This window comes from Monodon monoceros, unplaced genomic scaffold (assembly GCF_005190385.1).
Source record: "Monodon monoceros isolate NGI ecotype Baffin Bay Population unplaced genomic scaffold, NGI_Narwhal_1 Super_Scaffold_3, whole genome shotgun sequence".
Taxonomy (NCBI): domain Eukaryota; kingdom Metazoa; phylum Chordata; class Mammalia; order Artiodactyla; family Monodontidae; genus Monodon; species Monodon monoceros.
Genome location: NW_021703780.1, coordinates 23875994 through 23895202, shown reverse-complemented (window position 1 = coordinate 23895202; position 19209 = coordinate 23875994). Strand labels below are relative to the sequence as shown.

Below are 19209 nucleotides of genomic sequence, written 5' to 3'. Positions count from 1 at the left end.
GGCAGCTCTGATGTGTGCGGAGCGTCGGGAGGGCCGGGCGGCCTGCTGGGAGCTGGGAGTGAAGGCCCGCATGGGGGACCTGCACCAAGAGCCTCGGGATCTGGGGCCTGGAGAGGCGCCCGGCTGGAGCTGCCTGGGTTTCGGCTTCCAGACACCACCGCCACCAGCCGGCAAACACCCTCCGCCTCAGTTTCTCCCACCCCCACCGTCCCCTCCCCCACCCATCCAGGGGGCGGGGCCAGAGGTCAAGGCTAGTGGGTGGGATTGGGGAGGGAGAGAGGTGTCGAGCAGTCCCTTGGAGAGCCCTCGTTTTCCTAGGCCCCCGGCTTGGGGCGCCTTCCTTCCCCATGGCGGGACACCTGGCTTCCGACTTCGCCTTCTCCCCCCCGCCGGGCGGTGGAGGCGATGGGCCGGGAGGGCCAGAGCCGGGCTGGGTTGATCCTCGGACCTGGATGAGCTTCCAGGGGCCTCCCGGTGGGTCAGGGATCGGGCCGGGGGTTGGGCCCGGCGCCGAGGTGTGGGGTCTTCCCGCGTGCCCTCCGCCCTACGACTTGTGCGGAGGGATGGCCTACTGTGCACCTCAGGTTGGAGTGGGGTTGGTGCCCCAAGGCGGCCTGGAGACCCCTCAGCCCGAGGGCGAGGCGGGAGCCGGGGTGGAGAGCAGCTCCGGGGGGGCCTCCCCGGAGCCCTGCGCCGCCCCCGCGGGCGCCGTGAAGCTGGACAAGGAGAAGCTGGAGCCGAACCCCGAGGAGGCGAGTGAGCTGCTGGGGGCGGGCGGCGGGGGCCGACCGCGCCGGCCGGGGGCGGCCACGCGAAGGGAGGTGGTCGCCTGCAGCTGCCCGGGTCGCCGACCCAGGAGGGGAGCGGGCGAGGGCGGCGCCCCGGGACGCGTTTGTGGCGGCTGCAGGCCGCCCTGAGCAGGGGCCAGGTGGGAACTAGGGGCTGGAATTTAGAGAGAACCGCAGGTGAGGGCAGGGCGGCCTGGGGCAGTCGGAAGTTGGCCTTGCTTCCCCCCTCGGCCCTTGTCAAGTAGGTACTTCCACTTCCTAGATCTGACCTGGGTCGGGTCACTCATTACCAGCCCAGCACCAGACCCAGCTTGGGGTTGGAGCCCCTTCTTCTACCCGGATCCCTTCTTGAAAATTTGAGCTTGATCAGATCCAGGATCTCCGCCTTAGGGTTAAGTGTGGCCCGAGGGTGAAAACAGTGCTTATCCCAGGGTTATTGTTCCTGAAAGTCTAGGGTGTGACTGGTTTCTGATAGAAGCTACTGTTTGGGCTGCGTGGATGTGTGGAGTTTGGGTTTACCCTCCATCAAGTTTAGGGCTTGTCTTCCCTTGACCTCTGCCTTGGGCCCAGTGAGTCACCGTCAGGCAGAGTGCACACCCTGACACCCCCTTGTAGAGAGCTGGAAACACCAATTTCGGCCGTAATTCCATAAGTAGTGAACAGGGGGAGAAAAGGGGAAGAAGTCATCTCCAGGCCATTCCCCAAACGTAGGGTTTGCTGAGGGAATTGAAGACGTCCGCATCCAGCCCTGCTGGGGACTATTAAGGATATATCTTCTAGTCCGAGGAAGAGACAAGTGCAAGCAATTAGAGATCAAGTACTAAACCTTTAGACCTCTTCGAAGGAGGTGTGATTGGTTGCAGCTGACCGAGTAGCCCTAGACTCTTTGCTCGAGGCGACGGCTGAGCCTTGAATGATAATGGCTGCCAATTGTGGTCCATTTCCTAAATGCCTGGCTGTGGGCTCAGTTTCTACATCATTATCTCATTAACCTGCACAGAATCTCCTAGGGAGGTATTATTAGCCTATTTCACGGGTCTTAACTGCTAAATGGTAAAGCTCGGATTTGAACTGGGGTTTACCTTATTTCAAATCCCCAAAATATGATTTGGAAAAGCCGAGATGGGGACAGCTGACGTTTATAGGTTTGCGACATTGGTTGAGCAGAAGTTGGGAATGGAAGTTACCTTATTTGAGTTTGATGTGATTGATGACCCTTGAAATACTTCCCTTAGGTTTTCAGGACTGCATAGAGGCCTGGCTGCTCTTCTCCATCTTCTGGCCACTGGCCTTCATTGGAGAGCTTCAGGGCTCCATCTATCAACCTCTGCTCTGTCTACCTTTCATCCACCTCTCATCCACCCTCAAGACTCAAATATCTTCTAGACATGACCACCGCATTTTCTGTCTCCTGCTGGGATGGCTCCCTGCACTGCCCCACCCTGTCCATCTCCCAGTAGCTCAAGGCCCAAACCAGTCATCCTCATTCCTTTCACATCCTTACATCCAATCCTTTGGACACGCTGCTATCTTTACCTTGGATATACATCCTGAATCAATCACTTAGAGCCATCCTGGTCCCAGCCACCATTATGCTGGGATTACTGCAGTTGCCTCTTTAGTCTATGGTCAATACATCAACTGGAGTGAACATTTTAAAATGTGAGAGTCAGATCATTTCACTGCACAAAACCCTTCGGCGGCTTTCCATTTCTCTGAGTAAACCAAAGTTACGGCGGCAGCTCCAGGATCTGCTCTGCTCACCTCTGTGACCTCATCAGCTCCTCTTCTTCCCTTTCCTCAGTCCTCTCACCCTGCTCCGGCCATGCTAGCTTTGCTGCTGGCCTTGCTGCTGGCTTTGCTACTACCAGGGCCCACACACCTCAGGGCCTTTCCACTTTGCTCCTTCCTTTTGCTCAAACATCACCTCTGACTGTCTTATTTAAGACTGTCACCTTCCCCATAATTCCTTACTCTGCTTTACTTTTTTCCATAGCACTTCTAACATACTGGATAATAATTATTTCGTCACATGAAAGCCCCTTGGGGCTAGGTTTCTTTCTTTTCTTTTTTTTATTAAAAAAAATTTATCTAACTATTTGGCTGCGCCGCCAGGTCTTAGTTGTGGCACGTGGAGTCTTTTAGTTGCGGCATGCAGGCTTTTAGCTGTGGCGTGTGGGATCTAGTTCCCTGACCAGGAATGGGACCCGGGCCCCCCCTGCACTGGGAGTGTGGGGTCTCAACAGCTGGACCACCAGGGAAGTCCCTGGGGCCAGGGTTTTTGGTCTACTTTGTGTAGCCACTGGTTTGCAGAAGGTGCTCAATAAATATGTTGAATTAGTCAATGAGGATGCTTTTATATTGCAAAAAGATACAGTTAAAAATAAGGGATAATCAGATTTTTAAAAACTGGGCACTAACTATATACAAAGCATGTTATTCATACCTCGTATGACGACTCTTTTGTAGTGTGTTTGTGAATGTGCATGCTTTGTCATAGTTTGTGGGACCCTCAAAGTAAGCTGGAGAGAGTATATTTGGAAAGAGAACCAGAGACATGGTGCTGTGTATCTCTACACTCAAAACTTCCTCAAACTGAGGTAATACTAGAGTCAAAAAGCTTTTGTGAGTGTTAAAGAACTAAAGGGCAGGAGCCCCCTTCATAACCCGATAGATGTTCTCATTGAGGCCTGGGCTTTTCTTTCCATTATCAAATGATGTTCTGCATCTGATGGATGTGTCACTTTCTGGGGTAAATGACATTTGTATATAGTTTATTTCTACTTGTTAGGTGGGCAGCCTGGAAGCAGAGATACTCTCATAGACTATTTATTCCTTGGGGCCCAAATTGAAGGGGGGGTGGGGTGGGTAACTGGTATGTTTATGTTCTTACATGTCCTCTGCCTTTTAAAATGCAGTCCCAGGACATCAAAGCTCTTCAGAAAGACCTCGAACAATTTGCCAAGGTCCTAAAGCAGAAGAGGATCACCCTGGGATATACCCAGGCCGATGTGGGGCTCACCCTGGGGGTTCTCTTTGGTGAGTCTCACCTAGCATGTTCTGACCCACAGAACACAGGGACCACATCTCCCCTGGAAGGAACATACCTGAATTTGGGCCTTTCCTCCCCACCAAGGGAGTGAGAGAAGGGTGTTTCTGCCCTCTTTAGGGGTGAGGGTAGAGGGGAAAGAGATACCGTACTTGTGTGGGATCTTGGGAGGGCAGGAAGAGGTGGCAAGCCCTGGGTCTTGGGGTCGAAAGGGCCCTGCCTGCTGCCTCACCTTGCTTCTTTCAACCCTCCTCCCCAGGGAAGGTGTTCAGCCAAACGACCATCTGCCGTTTTGAGGCTTTGCAGCTCAGTTTCAAGAACATGTGTAAGCTGCGGCCCCTGCTGCAGAAGTGGGTGGAGGAAGCTGACAACAACGAGAATCTGCAGGAGGTGAGGGTGGGAGGGATGCATAGGGACCTGCCTGGTCTCAGCCCGATTTCCACTGCTTCCATCTGTGGCTGGCAGCTCTCCCTCTTGGAGGCAGTGGTCCTCAATGGGATGGAATGCAATTCCTCAGTTCTGCTGGGAGAAGGTCCAGGACGACTGGTCTAAACCCAACATTCCGGGATCTTTCTTGTGGCCCTGGTGCCAGTCAGTGCTCCTGAGCAGCTGGCTCTCGAGTCATTGACCTCATGATGCTGCTCCTCAGCAGGTTCGAGGCTTGCCCTCCCACTTCCTTCCTTGTCATCTCCTCCCCACCTGCCCAGATATGCAAGGCAGAGACCCTTGTGCAGGCCCGGAAGAGAAAGCGGACGAGTATTGAGAACCGAGTGAGAGGCAACCTGGAGAGCATGTTCCTGCAGTGCCCAAAGCCCACCCTGCAGCAGATCAGCCACATCGCTCAGCAGCTCGGGCTTGAGAAGGATGTGAGTGCCGCTGTCCGCATCCCTGTGTGCTCCATCTCCTTCCCAGTCACACCTCCCAGAGCTTATGATCGAATGTCCCTCTCCCCTGTCTTCCTCTCCCAGGTGGTCCGAGTGTGGTTCTGCAACCGTCGCCAGAAGGGCAAACGATCAAGCAGTGACTGTTCGCAACGAGAGGATTTTGAGGCTGCTGGGTCTCCCTTCTCAGGGGGACCAGTATCCTTTCCTCTGGCGCCAGGGCCCCATTTTGGTACCCCAGGCTATGGGGGTCCTCATTTCACTACGCTGTACTCCCCGGTCCCATTTCCTGAGGGTGAGGCCTTTCCCTCGGTGTCTGTCACCACTCTGGGCTCCCCCATGCACTCAAACTGAGGTGTCTGCCCTTCCCAGGAATGGGGGCAGAGGAAGGGGGACAGCTAGGGAGAGAACCCTGGGGTTCCTACCAGGGCTTTGGGATTAAGTTCTTCATTCACTAAGAAAGGAATTGGGAACACAAAGGGTGTGGGGGCAGGGAGTTTGGGGGAACTGGTTGGAGGGAAGGTGAAGTTCAATGATGCTCTTGATTTTAATCCCCACATCACTCATCACTTTGTTCTTAAATAAAGAAGCCTGGGACCTAGTAGGTGGATACTTTTGTCTTTGGTTTATTCTCCTCTAGTTACTGAAGAGTGGATGGGGATAGTTAATAGTGGATATTAATAGCTCTCCCACCCAAATGACCCTGAGACCAAGGATGCCATTTAAACTGCCCAGAGTCACAATGTCAGAGGGAGATCTGGGATTGGATCCCAAGTTTATAAGTAGAGGGCTCTTATAGGTGTGAGCTAGTTCTTAGGAGCCTGTGACGTGGGGAAATTGGAGGTGAACACCTTATTTTTGCCCAAAGATGCAGTTATTACATAGCCCATTCCCTATTAGCAGCTGGCTTTTTGCTTTTCCCCACTCTACTCTGAAAGTCCTCAGTGGCTTTGTGCTAAGAAATCAAGTCTTTTAGGTACTCATTTCTTCTGCATATCACCCCAACCGGAAACTCTACTTTGTGCTTTCTTGATACCTGGGTCCATTTTGTTTCCACTTAAGGTTTTTGCCTACCCTGTCTGTGACTCACCAAAACTCCCACATTTTAGTCCTGCCTCTGCCACTTCCTAATTAGGGCCCTTGCTCTGGAGCCTTTCCTCAATGTAAGAAACTTGGGTTGGTAAGTCTAAGTAGAGGAGGAAGGGGATGGATATGCAGGTACAATAGGATAGGTCAAGATAGGGCTTTCCTAATAAGAACTACAGAAATGCTACTTTGACAGTATCTTGGCTTGGCGTACGACTCTCAGAAGAGAATCAGTGTAGCATACGTGGGTTACGTTGATACACTGGACCAGGTTGCCATCTGTTGTAGCTGGTGTCTCAGGTTTTCTCTTCTTGGTAGTACTGGTGAACCTTGTAAAAGTTCTGCCACCCTCATGAACTTGACCAAATCCCAAGTACCTTATTTTAATGGCAGTAGATCTGTTGTTTGTTGTTGTTGTTTTATAAATATTTATTTTGGCTGCTCCAGGTCTTAGTTGCGGCACGTGGGATCTATTAGTTGTGGCGCATGTGGGCTCTTAGTTGCAGCATGCGGACTCTTAGTTGAGGCATGCGGGATCTTTAGTTGCGGCATGTATGCGGGATGTAGCTCCCCAACCAGGGATCAAACCTGGGCCGCCCCACATTGGGAGCTCGGAGTCTTACCCACTGGACCACCAGGGAAGTCCCAGATCTGTTTTCTTTTAAACTAGAAACTGTAATTACCTGGATTCCTTTTTTCCTGTCTTTCCACCTCCAGCTTACCTCATATATTTGTACCTTTTCAGCGAGCAGGTTTGTATTTCTCTGCCTTGTCTGCTCATCTCCTCCCCTAAGAATCTGAATTAGTTTTCCAGACGTTACCACTCCATTCTCTCAAGAATTGGAAAGCAAGGAGTATCAGACCCACAAAGAGTAAGTACCTTGGAGTATATGAAGCTGCTCATTCTTTATTTGGAAATGGAAGCAAAGCTCTGAAAAGTCAGGTCACAATCATGGGAATCAGCGGCAGGACTGACCACAATGTAAGGGAGTTTGGGGGCTGTGCCCTAGGTTTTCCCAGAGATGCCTTAGGCGATGCCATCAAGAACATTTAGAACTTGCTTGTTCAAGTCTGAGGCTTATAACTTCCCAGGCATGACCTCTGCAATTGATGGGTTCTCTTGACCAGACATCCTAGTGTCCATGACAACAAGGACCTACAGCTTGTGACAAGCGGGAATTTCCAGCTCACTGGCAACTTCCTGGAGGCAGCAATATCTTTGGCAGGAAGCCATCTCTTCTGTTACCTTGGCCATGAGGGCCCGTTCCAGGCCTTGAATTGATAATCCATAGGAATGGACCCTTCCCCTGTAGTTATTCCCTCCTAGAGAGGCAAGGGAAGAAGAGGGCATCTCTTAGGACCCATTGGCACCCCAGTGTCCACCCATGTCCTGGAGGTGCCAGCTCTGTCCTCTGGTGCTTTGGTGGTGGGCCTTAGGTCTGGATGCCTACACGACAGCCTGGGCACTGGAAGTCGGCCTCCCTGGCAGCCTGGATGCTGCAACCAACACAGGCCACATGGAACCAGATGTCACAACCATCACACTGAACCCAGGCTACTGTCTCTTCTTGGGGTAGGCAGCAACAAGGGGCTGCACAGTGCTCCCCGCCCCCAACTGCAGGGGGAGCCCTGGGGTTGCTCACTGGGTGTTTCCGAGGACGCCCACGTCGATTTCTGAAGAAAGTGACACAAAAACCAGGGTCACTGGAAACCTGCAGAAGCCTAGAACTTTCCCCTGGATAACTGCAGAGTGAACCTATATAGATTCACTAGACTAAAGGTGAATCTGGTTAGAAGAACTAACCCAGGTCTTGTCATTCCAACCTCTGTTCCATCTCCCATCCCCATCCCCCAAGCAGAGAGCTACCTCCCAGCCTAGGGCTCTAAAAGAATCAAAAGTCAGTGAAATAACGAGACAAAGTTCTCTCCACTTACCCACTGGGTGTCAGTGGGGTTTTCTCTACACGGAGTTTCTTCCTGGGCTCCATAAGGACTGGTGGGGGCCTCTTGGGAGCCTCTCTCTCATCATCCAGTTCTGCCAGCACGCGGTGAGCTGATTTCCTCCGGTTTCTTGGGAGTGGGACAGAAGGGGTTGTCCCCACTTCCCCAGCTGGAGTGGGAACAGGCAGGCTCTGTGGCCCACCCCCACTCCGTGAGAAGGTGAGGGGCTGGGAGTGGAGCTTGCTGAGGCTGCCAATGGAGTTGAGGATCAGCGTGGCTTTGGGGGCAGGGGAGAGGGTGCTGAGGGGGCGCTGTGGAGCCCCCTGGGAGGGCAGCATGGGCTGGAAACCAACCCCGGTTCCCTCTTCTCCCCTAGACCGTGGGGTAGTAATGGCAGCAAAATCTTGAGGTTTGACTCGGACTTGCTGAAACAAGTAGAACTCTGAGGGGCTGGTTTCTGGGGGCCCTTCAGGGCCAAAGGTCAGAAGGTCACCATCACTCAACTCCAGCCTGTGACCCCTTGGGAGTCGGACATTATTGACCAAAGTCCCTGTTGATTGTGGGGCACCAGACAAATACAGAGAACGACAAAAACAAATGACAGGTCAGAAGTGGAGGAATCTGGTCCTGTCTGGTTTTCTGGGGAACATGAGGAAGAACATGACACCTGTCATCAAATTCTCACATTCTAAATCTCTCAGCAGGTGACATCAGATATGAAACTCCTTGTGAGTTGGGAATGAGTTTATTTTTCTTATGCCCTCCCCCAGGGCACATGGAGGGAATGAACTCCTTCCCTCAGTTCACTGAGGTCCAATTCTCAGAGACGCCCACTTTCACTCAGTTCCAACTCGGTACTAATCAGCATAGCTCAGACTGGGCTCAAATCCAAGCTCCACCACTTACCAGCCATGTGACCCTGGACAAGTTCGCTTCTTTATGCCTCATTTTCCTTGTCTGTAAAGTGGGGTATTTGTGCTCACCTACATTCAATGCCCTTAAAATGTTCTTGTCTCATAATAGTAAGCGCTAAATGAATGTTGGCCACTATATCCAATCCCCACAGCACTCCCCAAAAACAGACCTTACAAAGATTTACATTCTACCTAAGAGGAAACTAAGATCTAAAAAGGTGAAGTGACAGGCCTGAGTGATACTGCCAGGTGCCAGTAGCAGAACTGAGATGGGAACCCAGGCCTTCTGAGGCTGACTTAACTGCCTCCAAGTCAGGTAATAAGACACATGTCCAGATCATTAAGACGTAATTCAACATATAACTGCCCTAAGCCAAGGACAAGGTGCCTAAACAAATCTGGAAACTTAGTTAAGTCTGAGCTTGTCCCCCAGTGGCCCCAGAACAACCCCACTGATACTGCAGGCCCTGGATCTACCTCCCAGCCCCTCTAAGAGCTAAACAGGGTCAGCCCCACAAATATCTGACACTGCACATTTCTGGTGGGAAGACAGGTCTGGATGACAACCATCCATCCAAACTGATGGCGAGTTTGGGAGGCAGGCAGAGTCCCTGTGGAGACTTGGTCATTCTAGCCCAGAACTGCAACTGCCCAGGCATAAGGCTGCTCTGCTCACTTCTCACCTTGGCTGCTGTGGTTCTCCAGGCTGACCCTCCAGTCGTCACCCCGGCGTTCAGCATGCAGCTCCGCATGGACTCCAGAGATGAAGCCGGGCTCCTGCTGGGGCCGCAGGGCCACATCACAGAGATCGGCCCTGCAGCCCAAGCGGTAGGTGCAGCCAGCCCCACTTGGGGGGTGGAAGGTGTAGAGATCGCCACCCTTGCCGCCCCCTATGCGCAGCAGCTGGAAGCAAGGCAGCATGGGCGGTGCCCCCTCCAAACCACCTCTTCCACTTTAGGAATCCATCACCTTTCCCACTCCCTGGGCCATGCACATCTGGCCTAGGTTCACTTTCCGTCTGATGCAAACTTGAGCTGTCCTTTGTGCAATTTCAACTTTGAGCACACTCCCTGAGTAGGGCAAATTCAGAGTGCAAGGAGCCTAGGACGCGATGCAAAATTGTCAACAGCTTTGCAACTGAAAAATTTGGTGAAGGTCCCAGTGTAGTGCAAAAATGAAGGCGTCTTGTGGCACGAAGCTGAATCGAATCCTCAGGCTGCTAAGTATTCCAGGAGCCTTCAATCTGTGCAAGGCAACAATACATTAGGCAGCTTCTAGGGAAATTCGAACTGTAGGTGTGGGGGTGAGGGTAGGGACTGCTTCTGTGTGATATTAACTTGTCACCTCTGTAATTTGGAGAAGAGAAGCTTCTTCCTGTAAAACCTGCTGATCCAAATAGAGTAACCCTCCTGCTAGCCCACGCCTCACTCTTCTGGCCAATCCCTCACTCAAAACTAGTTGGCTTGAACCCCAGTGGGAAGTGTATCCACTGTCACCCCTCAAAAGGCAGTGCAAACGGGTCTCTAACGTTCTCCAGTAAAGTGGATCTAAACCCTTGCTTACCGACTTCTCCGGTGGGATAAAAACAGAAGAAAGGGCTCCCGGGATGATGCAAGGCAAACCCAGCCTTATCCCTCCCCGCCCCAGCCCAGGTTCGCATCTACCGCGCGGTGCAGTCTCGGAATGGTCCCCTCTCCAGGCAGTGCCAGCTCGGCCGGGGTTGGTGCTCCTGCGGCTGTTTGACAGCGAGGAAACCAGGGCCAGGGGAGGCGCGGCCTCCGCGCGCGGGCAGCGCCGACCCCGCCTTCGGAATTCCCGGGTCCGAACCTCCCGCCGAGCGAGCCCGCCCCCCGTGCCGTTTCTTATTGGCCATTTCGTTTGCCCTCCTCCTTTCCATTGGGCGACGAGCTGGGAGGGTCCCCGATCTCCCGCCTTCCGCTTTTTCTGATTAGTTCACAAGTTTTCCCGGGTTCCCGGAGTTGGGCGGAGCTGCCAGGGCTCGGAGGTGCCCCCCAACGCCTTAATTGGGCCAGGCTTTAGACACTACTGCGCCTGCGTGCACCTCTTCTCCTCCTTCCGGGGTGGTAGCCTTGTAGGTTTTAGAGCGTCCCGCCAACCTGCCCGCTTTGCGCAGGCGCTGTCAGGGGCCGAGGCCGCGCCCGGGAGCTAGGTATAGGGGGTGTGGCCAAAGGGCTGAGGGGGTCTCTCGCGCCGGGTAAGGGGCATTCGGGAAAAGTCGGTTGGGGGCGGGAAGGGGCTGAGAGGGGTACGGGGGTGGGTTCAGGGATCCATAGGGTGGAGGGGTGCAAGGGCAGGGTAAAGGAACAAATGAGGTGGTCCGAACAGCCTTAGAGCTCAGCGTCCAGCAGGGCGAAGACTCATATCTGGGGGAGAGGAGGAAGGGAGAGCAGGCTATTGGGAGATGAGAGTGAGGGGCCAGAATAATTTCTTCAGGATAAAAGCAAATTAGGTTGTAGGGAGGGATAGGAATCCCAGATTGGGGGAAAAATAGATGAATTCGGGTGGCAGGGTGGGGAGATCTTAAAGACCCCTCTCTCTGCTCTAGGACTCTGGAGAGGTGGGTGGGCGACAGGGATGGAAGCTGAGGAGGCAGTAGAGAGAAACTGAGAGGAAGGTTGCTGGAAGGGTTTGGATGCGACGTCAGGAAGCTGGCTTTTCTGCCAAGGGGTCTAGGCCACCTGGATTCCCCAGGGGTCCTGGGTAGGCGTCCTGCCCTACATGTGGCCACATTCATCAGGGGCCAGGCATTGGGCCAGCGCTTTGATAGGGAAGGACCCAGGAGTCATGGCTTGGTGGTGTCTGGATGGGCTTCCCCAAGGCCTTGGTGAGCCATGGAGAGACCTCTGGAGATTGGGCTCACAGCCTCTGTACTGCATACGTCCTTTTTCACCTCCATCCAGGGAAGGCAGAGACTGTAGAAACTTAAGGAGGATGGTAAAGGCACTGCCCAGAATTCTAAAAGTATGAGTAAAACCAGAGCGTCTCTCAGCCTGTCTCAGTAAATTCTCTCCATCTCATGGCTGTTGCCACAGTCCTATCAGGAACCAGATTGAGACAAGCAAGTGATCTTCAGGTATTTCCTACTTCTTTTAGGAAGTAGGATAAGAGGAGCTAAGAGTCAGATGGACCTGGCTGTTATTTAAGGATTATGACTTTGTTATTGCAGGGGCTCTCTCTCTGGAAGGTGGCCTGAAAATTGAATTGGAGTGCCCTTGTTTCTCCTATTGTCCAGGGGAGCATAGATGGCTGGACACAGACTCTAGAGACTTCAAATAATGTGGAAATGTTTCGACCATCAGGTCAGTGGGACCTGGCAAGGGGGCTGGTGATTATGTCTCCCTGGGAAACTGACCATCTTTGTCCTTATGATTCTTCAGGTTCCACTGGGCTGATTCCCCCATCCCACTTCCAAGTTCGGCCCCTTCCAACTCTGCCAAGAATGGCTCCCACGTGGGTCTCAGACATTCCCCTGGTTCAGCCCCCAGCCCATCAAGATGCCTTAGAGAGGCGGCCAGATAACCAGAGACCTCAAGTGACCATGTGGGGACAGGAAGTTTCTGGCAAAGGGCAGGAGCCAGGGTGGAGAGGCAGGTACAGATCTAATGTTGCTGTTTTCTTGGGCTTGCTTGCCAGTGGCGCTTCTTCCCTGAAACAGATTCCTTACCCTATTTCAGCCCTTAGTTCCATAATTTATTCATTTTTATATAAGCAGTTGTTGTTGCCTACAATGCATAAATAATAGCAGTGTGCTAGATGCTAGGGACGAGGATAACAAAAATAAATAAGAGACATCCTGATATCAAGGAATTTTATTTTATTTTTGATAATTTTTTTTAAACGAATTTATCTATTTATTTATTTTGTTTTTGGCTGTGTTGGCCTTTGTCGTTGCGCACAGGCTTTCTCTAGTTGCAGTGAGTGGGGGCTACTCTTCGTCACGGTGTGTGGGCTTCTCATTGCAGTGGCTTCTCTTGCGGAGCACGGGCTGTAGGTGTGCGGGCTCAGTAGTTGTGGCTCGTGGGCTCTAGAGCGCAGGCTCAGTAGTTGTGGCACACGGGCTTAGTTGCTCCGTGGCATGTGGGATCTTCCTGGAGCAGGGCTCGAACCCGTGTCCCCAGCCTTAGCAGGTGGATTCTTAACCACTGCGCCACTAGGGAAGCCCCTATCAAAGAATTTTAAATCCTAAAGGAAGAGATAGGTTGACCCACAGCTGATTGTATTAAGTGTAGTATAAGGCAGGCTGAAGAAGTACGGGCTGGGAGTACAGACCGTGTGCTGTGGTAGTATAGATTCATTCTGACGGAGCTGACCATGCCATCTGTCAATTTGTTGTCTGTGAAAGTTCTTATTCTTGTTGTTTCATGTGTGTCTTTTCCCAAATGTACTGGAACATCATCCTGCCATTTTGTTCTTGAGTGGATTGCATGTGAGTCTACCTTGGACCCCATCAAGGGGAAAGGAGCATAATGATGAAAGGGGAGCATTGGAGTGAGTGTCAGGAGACAGAGACTCTTTGTGACTAATTTGGCTACCAGCTAGGGGTCCTTTGGCCAGTCACCTCATTTCTCTAGGCTACAGATCTCTGCCACTTAAAAAAGGTGTTGGGGAATTCCCTGGCGGTCCAGTGGTTAGGACTCTGCTTTCACTGCCAAGGGCACAGGTTCAGCCCCTGGTCAGGGAGCTAAGATCCTGCAAGCTGCATGGTGCGGCCAAAAAAAATTTAAAAAAAGAAAATGCTGTGGTTCTGGGCCTCAGTGAGGGAGCTGTGTCAAGAGCCATGTTATAAGCTGGTTTCAACTTTATGTGGCGCCAGGAGACCGTTCTCTCCAGCGGTTGGGACTATGTAATTTACTGAGGTACTCAGACTTCTCATGTGGTGTGCCTAACGCTCAGTAAATGATTTTAACTAGTGCCTGGACTCACCATATTGATACTTGTTGCCATGACCTCTCTTTCCACCTCCGTCAAACTTTTCCTTGCCCTTAAATCCGAATTCAGAAATCTCTGAGTGTCCTTCCAGCTTCTCCAGTTCAGAACGTGTGGCCTAACGATGTGCACATCTGATGTTGAACACATCTGCCTGTATATTGTCCTCGAGAGAGGTCATGTTCCATGAACTCAGCCTTTAGGTCCTGTGGGCCCAGATATGCTTAGTAGGACTGTTGTCAATGATGATGGTGACGGAAGTGCAGAGATCCCCATGGCCCAGCTTCATCCCCTGCCATCTATCTCCCCATATGGGAGCAGAGGGATCCTCTCCTCCTCCTGTCTCCACTTATGCCTTGGCCACCCTCCCAGCACCAGAGACGGGTCTCACCCGTGCTAACCTGTCTTTGAAGGTCCGTGGAGCTGGCGGGGTCGCAGGCCCTGAGCCAGCAGGCTGAGCTGATCTCTCGGCAGCTGCGAGAGCTGCGGCGGCTCGAGGAGGAGGTCCGGGTGCTGCGGGAGACCTCGCTGCAGCAGAAGATGAAGCTGGAGGCCCAGGCCGTGGAGCTGGAGGCACTGGCACGGGCAGAGAAGGCTGGCCGCGCTGAGGCCGAGGGCCTGCGTGCTGCCCTGGCTGGGGCCGAGGTTGTCCGGAAGAACCTGGAAGAAGGGAGCCAGCGGGAGCTGGAGGACGTTCGGAGGCTGCACCAAGAGCAGGTGAATGTGGGCCTGGTAAGGGTTCAGCTGCACAGTGGTGAGCTGGGCAGGAGCTCCCCAGCAAAGAGCAGGCATTGCAGAAAAGGGTGATGAGATGTTTGCTGAAGGTGAAAGAAACAGGTGACCAGGAAAGAGGGAGAACTTGGATGTGTTGGTCTTATTCAGATTGCCCGTTTCCGCCAGGACTCAGGAGACCTCCCACCACTTGAAGCTCTCCTTCCTCTTCCGGTAGGAAGTAGTTTGTCCTTCTACTTTACTCCAGGTACCCAGTTCATCTGGGAACACTGTGGGAGGGAGAGTGAGGGAGGTGGGAGTGGGGTCCTAAGGTGGACTGGGAAGGGGCGATTATGCAGTCAGCAAGCATTTATCCGTGCTTACTCTTTGCCATCCCTGAGACAAGAGCCTGGACACTGGGGTGAGCAAATCAGACAACTGTCTGCCCTTGTGGGTGGAGCTGACAGCCTAGTGGGGGATACACACATTCAATGCGTAATTTAATTCTAATTAATTAATTGCAATTGGGAAAAGAGCCATGAAGGAGAAGGACAAAGGAGCCCTGACTGGTCTGGGGGTTTGGGAAGGCCACCCTAACCAGTCGACATGTTAGGAAATGAAACCATAAAGATATTGGAAGAAAATATGGGTGAATTCCTTTATAACCTGGGAATGGGGAAACCTTTCTACCTGTGAATCAAAATCCAGAGCCATTAAAGAAAAGATTGATATATTGACTTTATAATACCAAACTTAGGAATGACAAAATAAAAGTAAAATTAAAGGGTGATAAACTATAGAAGAATATTTCCAGGTCATATCACAAGAAAAAGCTAATATCCCTACTATATAACGTGTGCCTAGAAATCAAGAAGAGAAAGACAGCAGTCAAGGCAGAAAATGGACAGAGGAGATCATTCAAAGAAAAATATAAAGAGCCTTTAGTTTCATGAAAGATGCTTAATGATAAGAAGTTGACATTTGTGTTAAATAGGAATTGGCGGTGCCGCAGTGGTTGGGAGTCCGTCTGCCAGTGCAGGAGACATGGGTTCGAGCCCTGGTCTGGGAGGATCCCACATGCCGCGGAGCAGCTGGGCCCATGCGCCACAGCTACTGAGCCTTCGCTCTGGAGCCCGTGAGCCACAACTGCTGAGGCCCATGTGCCTAGAGCCCATGCTCTGCAGTGGGAGGGGCCACTGCAATGAGAGGCCCGTGTGCGGTGGCAAGGAGTGGCCCCCGCTGGCCGCAGCTGAAGGGGACCCGTACATGGCAACGAAGACCCAATGCAGCTATAAATAAATAAATAAATAAATAAATAGGTGTTGGCTGGTGGGCAGGCATGTGGGGAGGTGATGGGGGCTGGTGTGACACTTGGCTGCAAGTAGATGTGAATGGGAGGAGGCCAGAGGGGCCTGAGTGCAGGTGATGAGAGGGGCTCTGGGTGTTGGGGTGGAGTGTGAGGCCTTGGGCCTGTTCAACTTTATACTTTACCTCAAGAGCAATGGGTAACCGCTGAAAGGTTTTAACAGGGAAATGACATGATCAGATTTATATTTTATATGTAAAAGGACAAGTTTTGTGATTCGTGTTCAAAAAGCTCACAGTGACTATGGTATAGAGATAGGGCTAGAGGCGGGCAGACTGGAAGTGAGGGCAGCCACTTCCCTTCCTTCACCAGCCGAACCGTGACTCTTTCAGCGTATCTGACACCCTTAACCACTGTTGGTGGTGCTGTGAGAAAAGGACAAGCTCCCTGCCTTCCTAGGGCTTCCTTCTGGATGGGGGGAAGCAGACAGTAAGCACGTGCAGAAGCAGGATCATTTCATAATGATAAGAAGTGCAGGAAGGGCACGAACAGGTGATAGGACAGCACAGGTGCTGGGTAGGGATTAGTGGTCTGGGGAGGCCTTCCCCACGAGGCGGCATCACTGAGATCTGAGGAGCTGGGGGAAGCCAAGCCTCCAGGTAGACTCTGAGGTGGGAAAGAGCAGACTTGTTGGGGGGACGGTGGGAGAGCACTCTGGCTGGAGCAGAGTGGGCAGTGGGAGAAACAGGACAGAGCTCAGAGAAGCAGGCAGAGGCCAAGACACGACAGGTTTCACAGGCCCAGGGAAGAAGCCGGTCTGAACGCTGTGGTAAGCCACTGGAGGCTTCTAAGACCGGTCAGGAGATGGTTGCCATTGTCCAGGCCAGAGATGAGCGTGGGTTGCCTCAGGTTGGTGGCACTGGATGTGGAGAGAAGTGACAATGTTTTGGTGGGAGACCTGACAGGAACTGCTGGTGGGTTGGAGGGTGATGGGGAGTGAGGCACCAAGGATGGTCTCCGTTTTGCTGTGCACAGTTGGGTGATTTCTTGGGTGCTTGTCCAAGGTCACAGAAAGTGGGAGTGAAGGGCAGGGCCAAAGCAGAGGGCGGATTTGGAAAGTCCAGGTGTGGGCGAGCTGGCCCCTGCTGAGCCCTCCCTTCTCTCCACAGCTCTCCTCCCTGACACAGGCTCACCGGGAGGCTCTTTCCAGTTTGACTAGCAAAGCTGGGGGCCTGGAGAAGTCTCTGAGTAGTCTGGAGACCAGGAGGTCGGGAGAAGCCGAAGAGCTGGCTGCGGCCCAGAGGGAGGCCGAGCTGCTGCGGAAGCAGCTGAGGTGAGTGGGCGGGTGGGCGACCGAAGGGCAGGTGGTCTGGCATTCGGTGGGTTGGTGGGTGGGCTGGGTCTCCAGGGTGCCCCCCGATGGCTACCCTGTTCCCACCCCAACCCTAGCAAGACCCAAGAGGATTTGGAGGCTCAGGTGACCTTGGTTGAGAACCTAAGGAGGTACGTGGGGGAGCAGGTCCCTCCCGAGGTCCACAGTCAGATGTGGGAATCAGAGCGACAGGAGCTTCTAGAAACCGTGCAGGTGAGAGAGTGCTGGGCATGGGGTGGGACGTGAGGGCTCAGGTCCTGGGCGAGGGGGCCCTGGAGAAGAGCACAGTCCCCGGGAGAGAAGGCAGTGCTGTCAAGGGGCACACAGACTGGCCGCCGCCCGAGGGCCACTGGGAGACCCGGCAAGAGGTAGTGGTCCTCTCCCTCTCCCCCGACCCCACCCGAAGCACCTGCGGGAGGACCGGGCCGGCCTGCGCACCACCACGGAGCTGCTGCGGGTGCGCGTGCAGAGCCTCACACACGTCCTCTGCATGCAGGAGGAGGAGCTGGCCCGGAGGGTAGGCCCCTGGCCCAGGCCCCTCACCCCCGGGTGCCCCCTGTGCATGGGAGGGGTTGGGGTGCCGCTCCTAGAACCTGCCCGCGTCTTTCTTCCCCTGAACGCCTCTTCTTGCTCTGGCTCCTGATGCCTGGGCAGGACAGAAGAAATAAAACCCACCTCCTTCCTCTGCACCCCCAGGAGCCCACACTGTCCCCACTTCCTCCACCCTCAGGTTCAGCCTTCAGACTGCCTGGAGCCCGAGTTCACCAAGAAGTGCCAGTCCCTACTGAAGCGCTGGCGGGAGAAGGTGTTTGCCCTTATGGTGCAGCTGAAGGCCCAGGAGCTGGAGCACAGAGACTGCGTGGAGCAGCTGAAGGGACAGGTCGCCTGGCACCCTCCTTCTCCCCATGCTCTCCCCCAGCTCTCTGCTCCTTACAGGAGGGGTGGCATTTATTCACCAAATACTTGGGTGGTTCCCACATGCTGGTAGCACAGCCCTGAGCAAAGGCTGACAAGGACCTGCTCTCATGAGGCTTACATTTTGTGAGGTGGGCCGGCCTCCCCCAGAAGGTGACAGTGTCCAAGGATGGGTGGGTGCCACGGGCAGAGGCTGGCCACGGGTCCTGGTGGGTTGGTCACAGGGTAGTTCCTTAAGGTGTGGGCACGGGGAACATGCTTCTGGAAGGAAACCTGGACCCAGACTCCATTCTTAGGAACCCGGGCTTACTGTCTCCATGTGTGGCCTTCTTTCAGAGACCCCTGCACCTGCCCCTTCCTTCCCAGCGCCTCCCCTACAGCTTTGGCTCTAGACCTGCCTCCTCTCCTCCCCCAGGTGGCCGAGCTCCAGGAAGGAGTCAAAACCCAGTGCCAGGAGCAGGCCATCCTGCAGCGCTCCCTGCAGGACAAAGCTGCAGAGGTGGAGGTAGAGCGGATGGGTGCCAAGGTCAGTGTCTGAGACGGGCAGAGGCTGAGGGAGGGCAGGGAAACCCCAGGGAGGGGGACACTTTTGTTTTGGCTGTACCACGTGGCATGCGGGATCTTAATTCCCCGAACCAGGGACCAAACCCGTGCCCCCTGCAGTGGAAGCGAGCAGTCTTAACCACTGGACCGCCAGGGAAGTCCTCAGGGGACCATCTTTACCATATCCTTCCTAGGCCCTGCAGACGGAGCTGAGCCGCACTCAGGAGGCCCGGCGCCGGGAGCAGCAGCAGACAGCCACAGCGGAAGAGCAGCTGAAGCTTGTGGCCAACGCTGTCAGCAGGTATCTGGGCTGCAGGGTGGGTGGAGTAGCATTTCTGCTTCGACAGCTTCCTGGGCATCTTGGAGTTTAAGAGCCTCAGGCAAGAGAGGCTAGAAAGCTGGCCGTGTGGAGGATGCAGGGCTGGAGGTATGTAGCCCTGTAAAACCTTTGTGTTTGTTTTTTCCTGGGGCAACCCCCCTCCATATTCACAGCAGGGTCACTTGTTATGATTCCCACCCACTGCATGTTTGGCTGGAGATGAGGTATTACTAACTTCCTCTTGCAGTTAGTAACGGCTTGAGCTAAATAGAGCACCTAGGAGGGTCTCCACCTTCAGAGCTGTTCGAGGATGGGGAATGTGGACACTTGATCTTTCTTTCTTCCCTCCTTTCTCTCTTTCTCGTCCGTCCTTCCTTCCTTCCTTCCTTCCTTCCTTCCTTCCTTCCTTCCTTCCTTCCTTCCTTCCTTCCTTCCTT

The 19209-nt window shown here is 53.6% G+C and overlaps 3 protein-coding genes across 14 annotated transcripts in view; 2 read left to right on the top strand and 1 right to left on the bottom strand.

The window, feature by feature from the left end:
• Positions 1-281: 281 nt before the first annotated feature.
• POU5F1 (POU class 5 homeobox 1) lies at positions 282-5331 on the top strand. The gene is made up of 5 exons (XM_029242584.1): positions 282-752; positions 3707-3827; positions 4097-4227; positions 4545-4703; positions 4806-5331. Exons 1-5 carry the CDS (start codon positions 348-350, stop codon positions 5070-5072), a joined length of 1083 nt encoding a protein of 360 aa, XP_029098417.1. The 5' UTR covers positions 282-347; the 3' UTR covers positions 5073-5331.
• Positions 5332-6690: 1359 nt separating this feature from the next.
• Positions 6691-10403, bottom strand: TCF19 (transcription factor 19). 2 transcript variants are annotated; one of them, XM_029242585.1, is made up of 4 exons: positions 10324-10403; positions 9343-9902; positions 7740-8295; positions 6691-7478 (listed from the first exon to the last, which is right to left on the bottom strand). In XM_029242585.1, the coding sequence occupies exons 2-4, from the start codon at positions 9578-9580 to the stop codon at positions 7238-7240; spliced, it is 1035 nt and encodes a 344-aa protein (XP_029098418.1). In that variant the 5' UTR covers positions 9581-9902; positions 10324-10403; the 3' UTR covers positions 6691-7237. The 2 variants fall into 2 exon arrangements, with proteins under 2 accessions (XP_029098418.1, XP_029098419.1); XM_029242586.1 differs by having other exon boundaries at positions 10223-10358.
• A 307-nt stretch (positions 10404-10710) lies between these two features.
• The window catches only part of CCHCR1 (coiled-coil alpha-helical rod protein 1), a 13860-nt gene continuing 5361 nt past the window's right edge, over positions 10711-19209 (top strand). For 5 of the 11 annotated variants that reach the window (XR_003796689.1, XR_003796688.1, XM_029242575.1 and 2 more), the window contains exons 1-11: positions 10711-10829; positions 11847-11979; positions 12058-12271; positions 14020-14323; positions 14489-14551; positions 16793-16956; positions 17073-17208; positions 17402-17512; positions 17726-17875; positions 18326-18436; positions 18648-18754. Coding sequence is in view for 9 of the 11 variants with exons in the window: in XM_029242575.1 (XP_029098408.1) it covers positions 11964-11979; positions 12058-12271; positions 14020-14323; positions 14489-14551; positions 16793-16956; positions 17073-17208; positions 17402-17512; positions 17726-17875; positions 18326-18436; positions 18648-18754 (1376 nt within the window). In the remaining 2 variants the exon portion in view is untranslated. Of the gene's footprint in view, positions 10875-11846; positions 11980-12057; positions 12272-14019; positions 14324-14488; positions 14552-16792; positions 16957-17072; positions 17209-17401; positions 17513-17725; positions 17876-18325; positions 18437-18647; positions 18755-19209 lie in introns of those variants that run through there. The other 6 variants (XM_029242574.1, XM_029242573.1, XM_029242570.1 and 3 more) reach the window with 5 other exon arrangements.

What these genes read in the sequence shown, in the direction of transcription:
- TCF19 (XM_029242585.1), bottom strand. Translation starts at nt 9,580, where the DNA reads ATGCTGCCTTGCTTCCAGCTGCTGCGCATAGGGGGCGGCAAGGGTGGC. An exon ending in GGAGAACCACAGCAGCCAAG is followed by an intron (nt 8,296 to 9,342) that starts GTGAGAAGTGAG and finishes CACAATCAACAG; the next exon opens with GGACTTTGGTCAATAATGTC. An exon ending in ACCCCACTGACACCCAGTGG is followed by an intron (nt 7,479 to 7,739) that starts GTAAGTGGAGAG and finishes CACTTTCTTCAG; the next exon opens with AAATCGACGTGGGCGTCCTC.
- POU5F1 (XM_029242584.1), top strand. Translation starts at nt 348, where the DNA reads ATGGCGGGACACCTGGCTTCCGACTTCGCCTTCTCCCCCCCGCCGGGC. An exon ending in ACAACGAGAATCTGCAGGAG is followed by an intron (nt 4,228 to 4,544) that starts GTGAGGGTGGGA and finishes CCACCTGCCCAG; the next exon opens with ATATGCAAGGCAGAGACCCT. An exon ending in AGCTCGGGCTTGAGAAGGAT is followed by an intron (nt 4,704 to 4,805) that starts GTGAGTGCCGCT and finishes TTCCTCTCCCAG; the next exon opens with GTGGTCCGAGTGTGGTTCTG.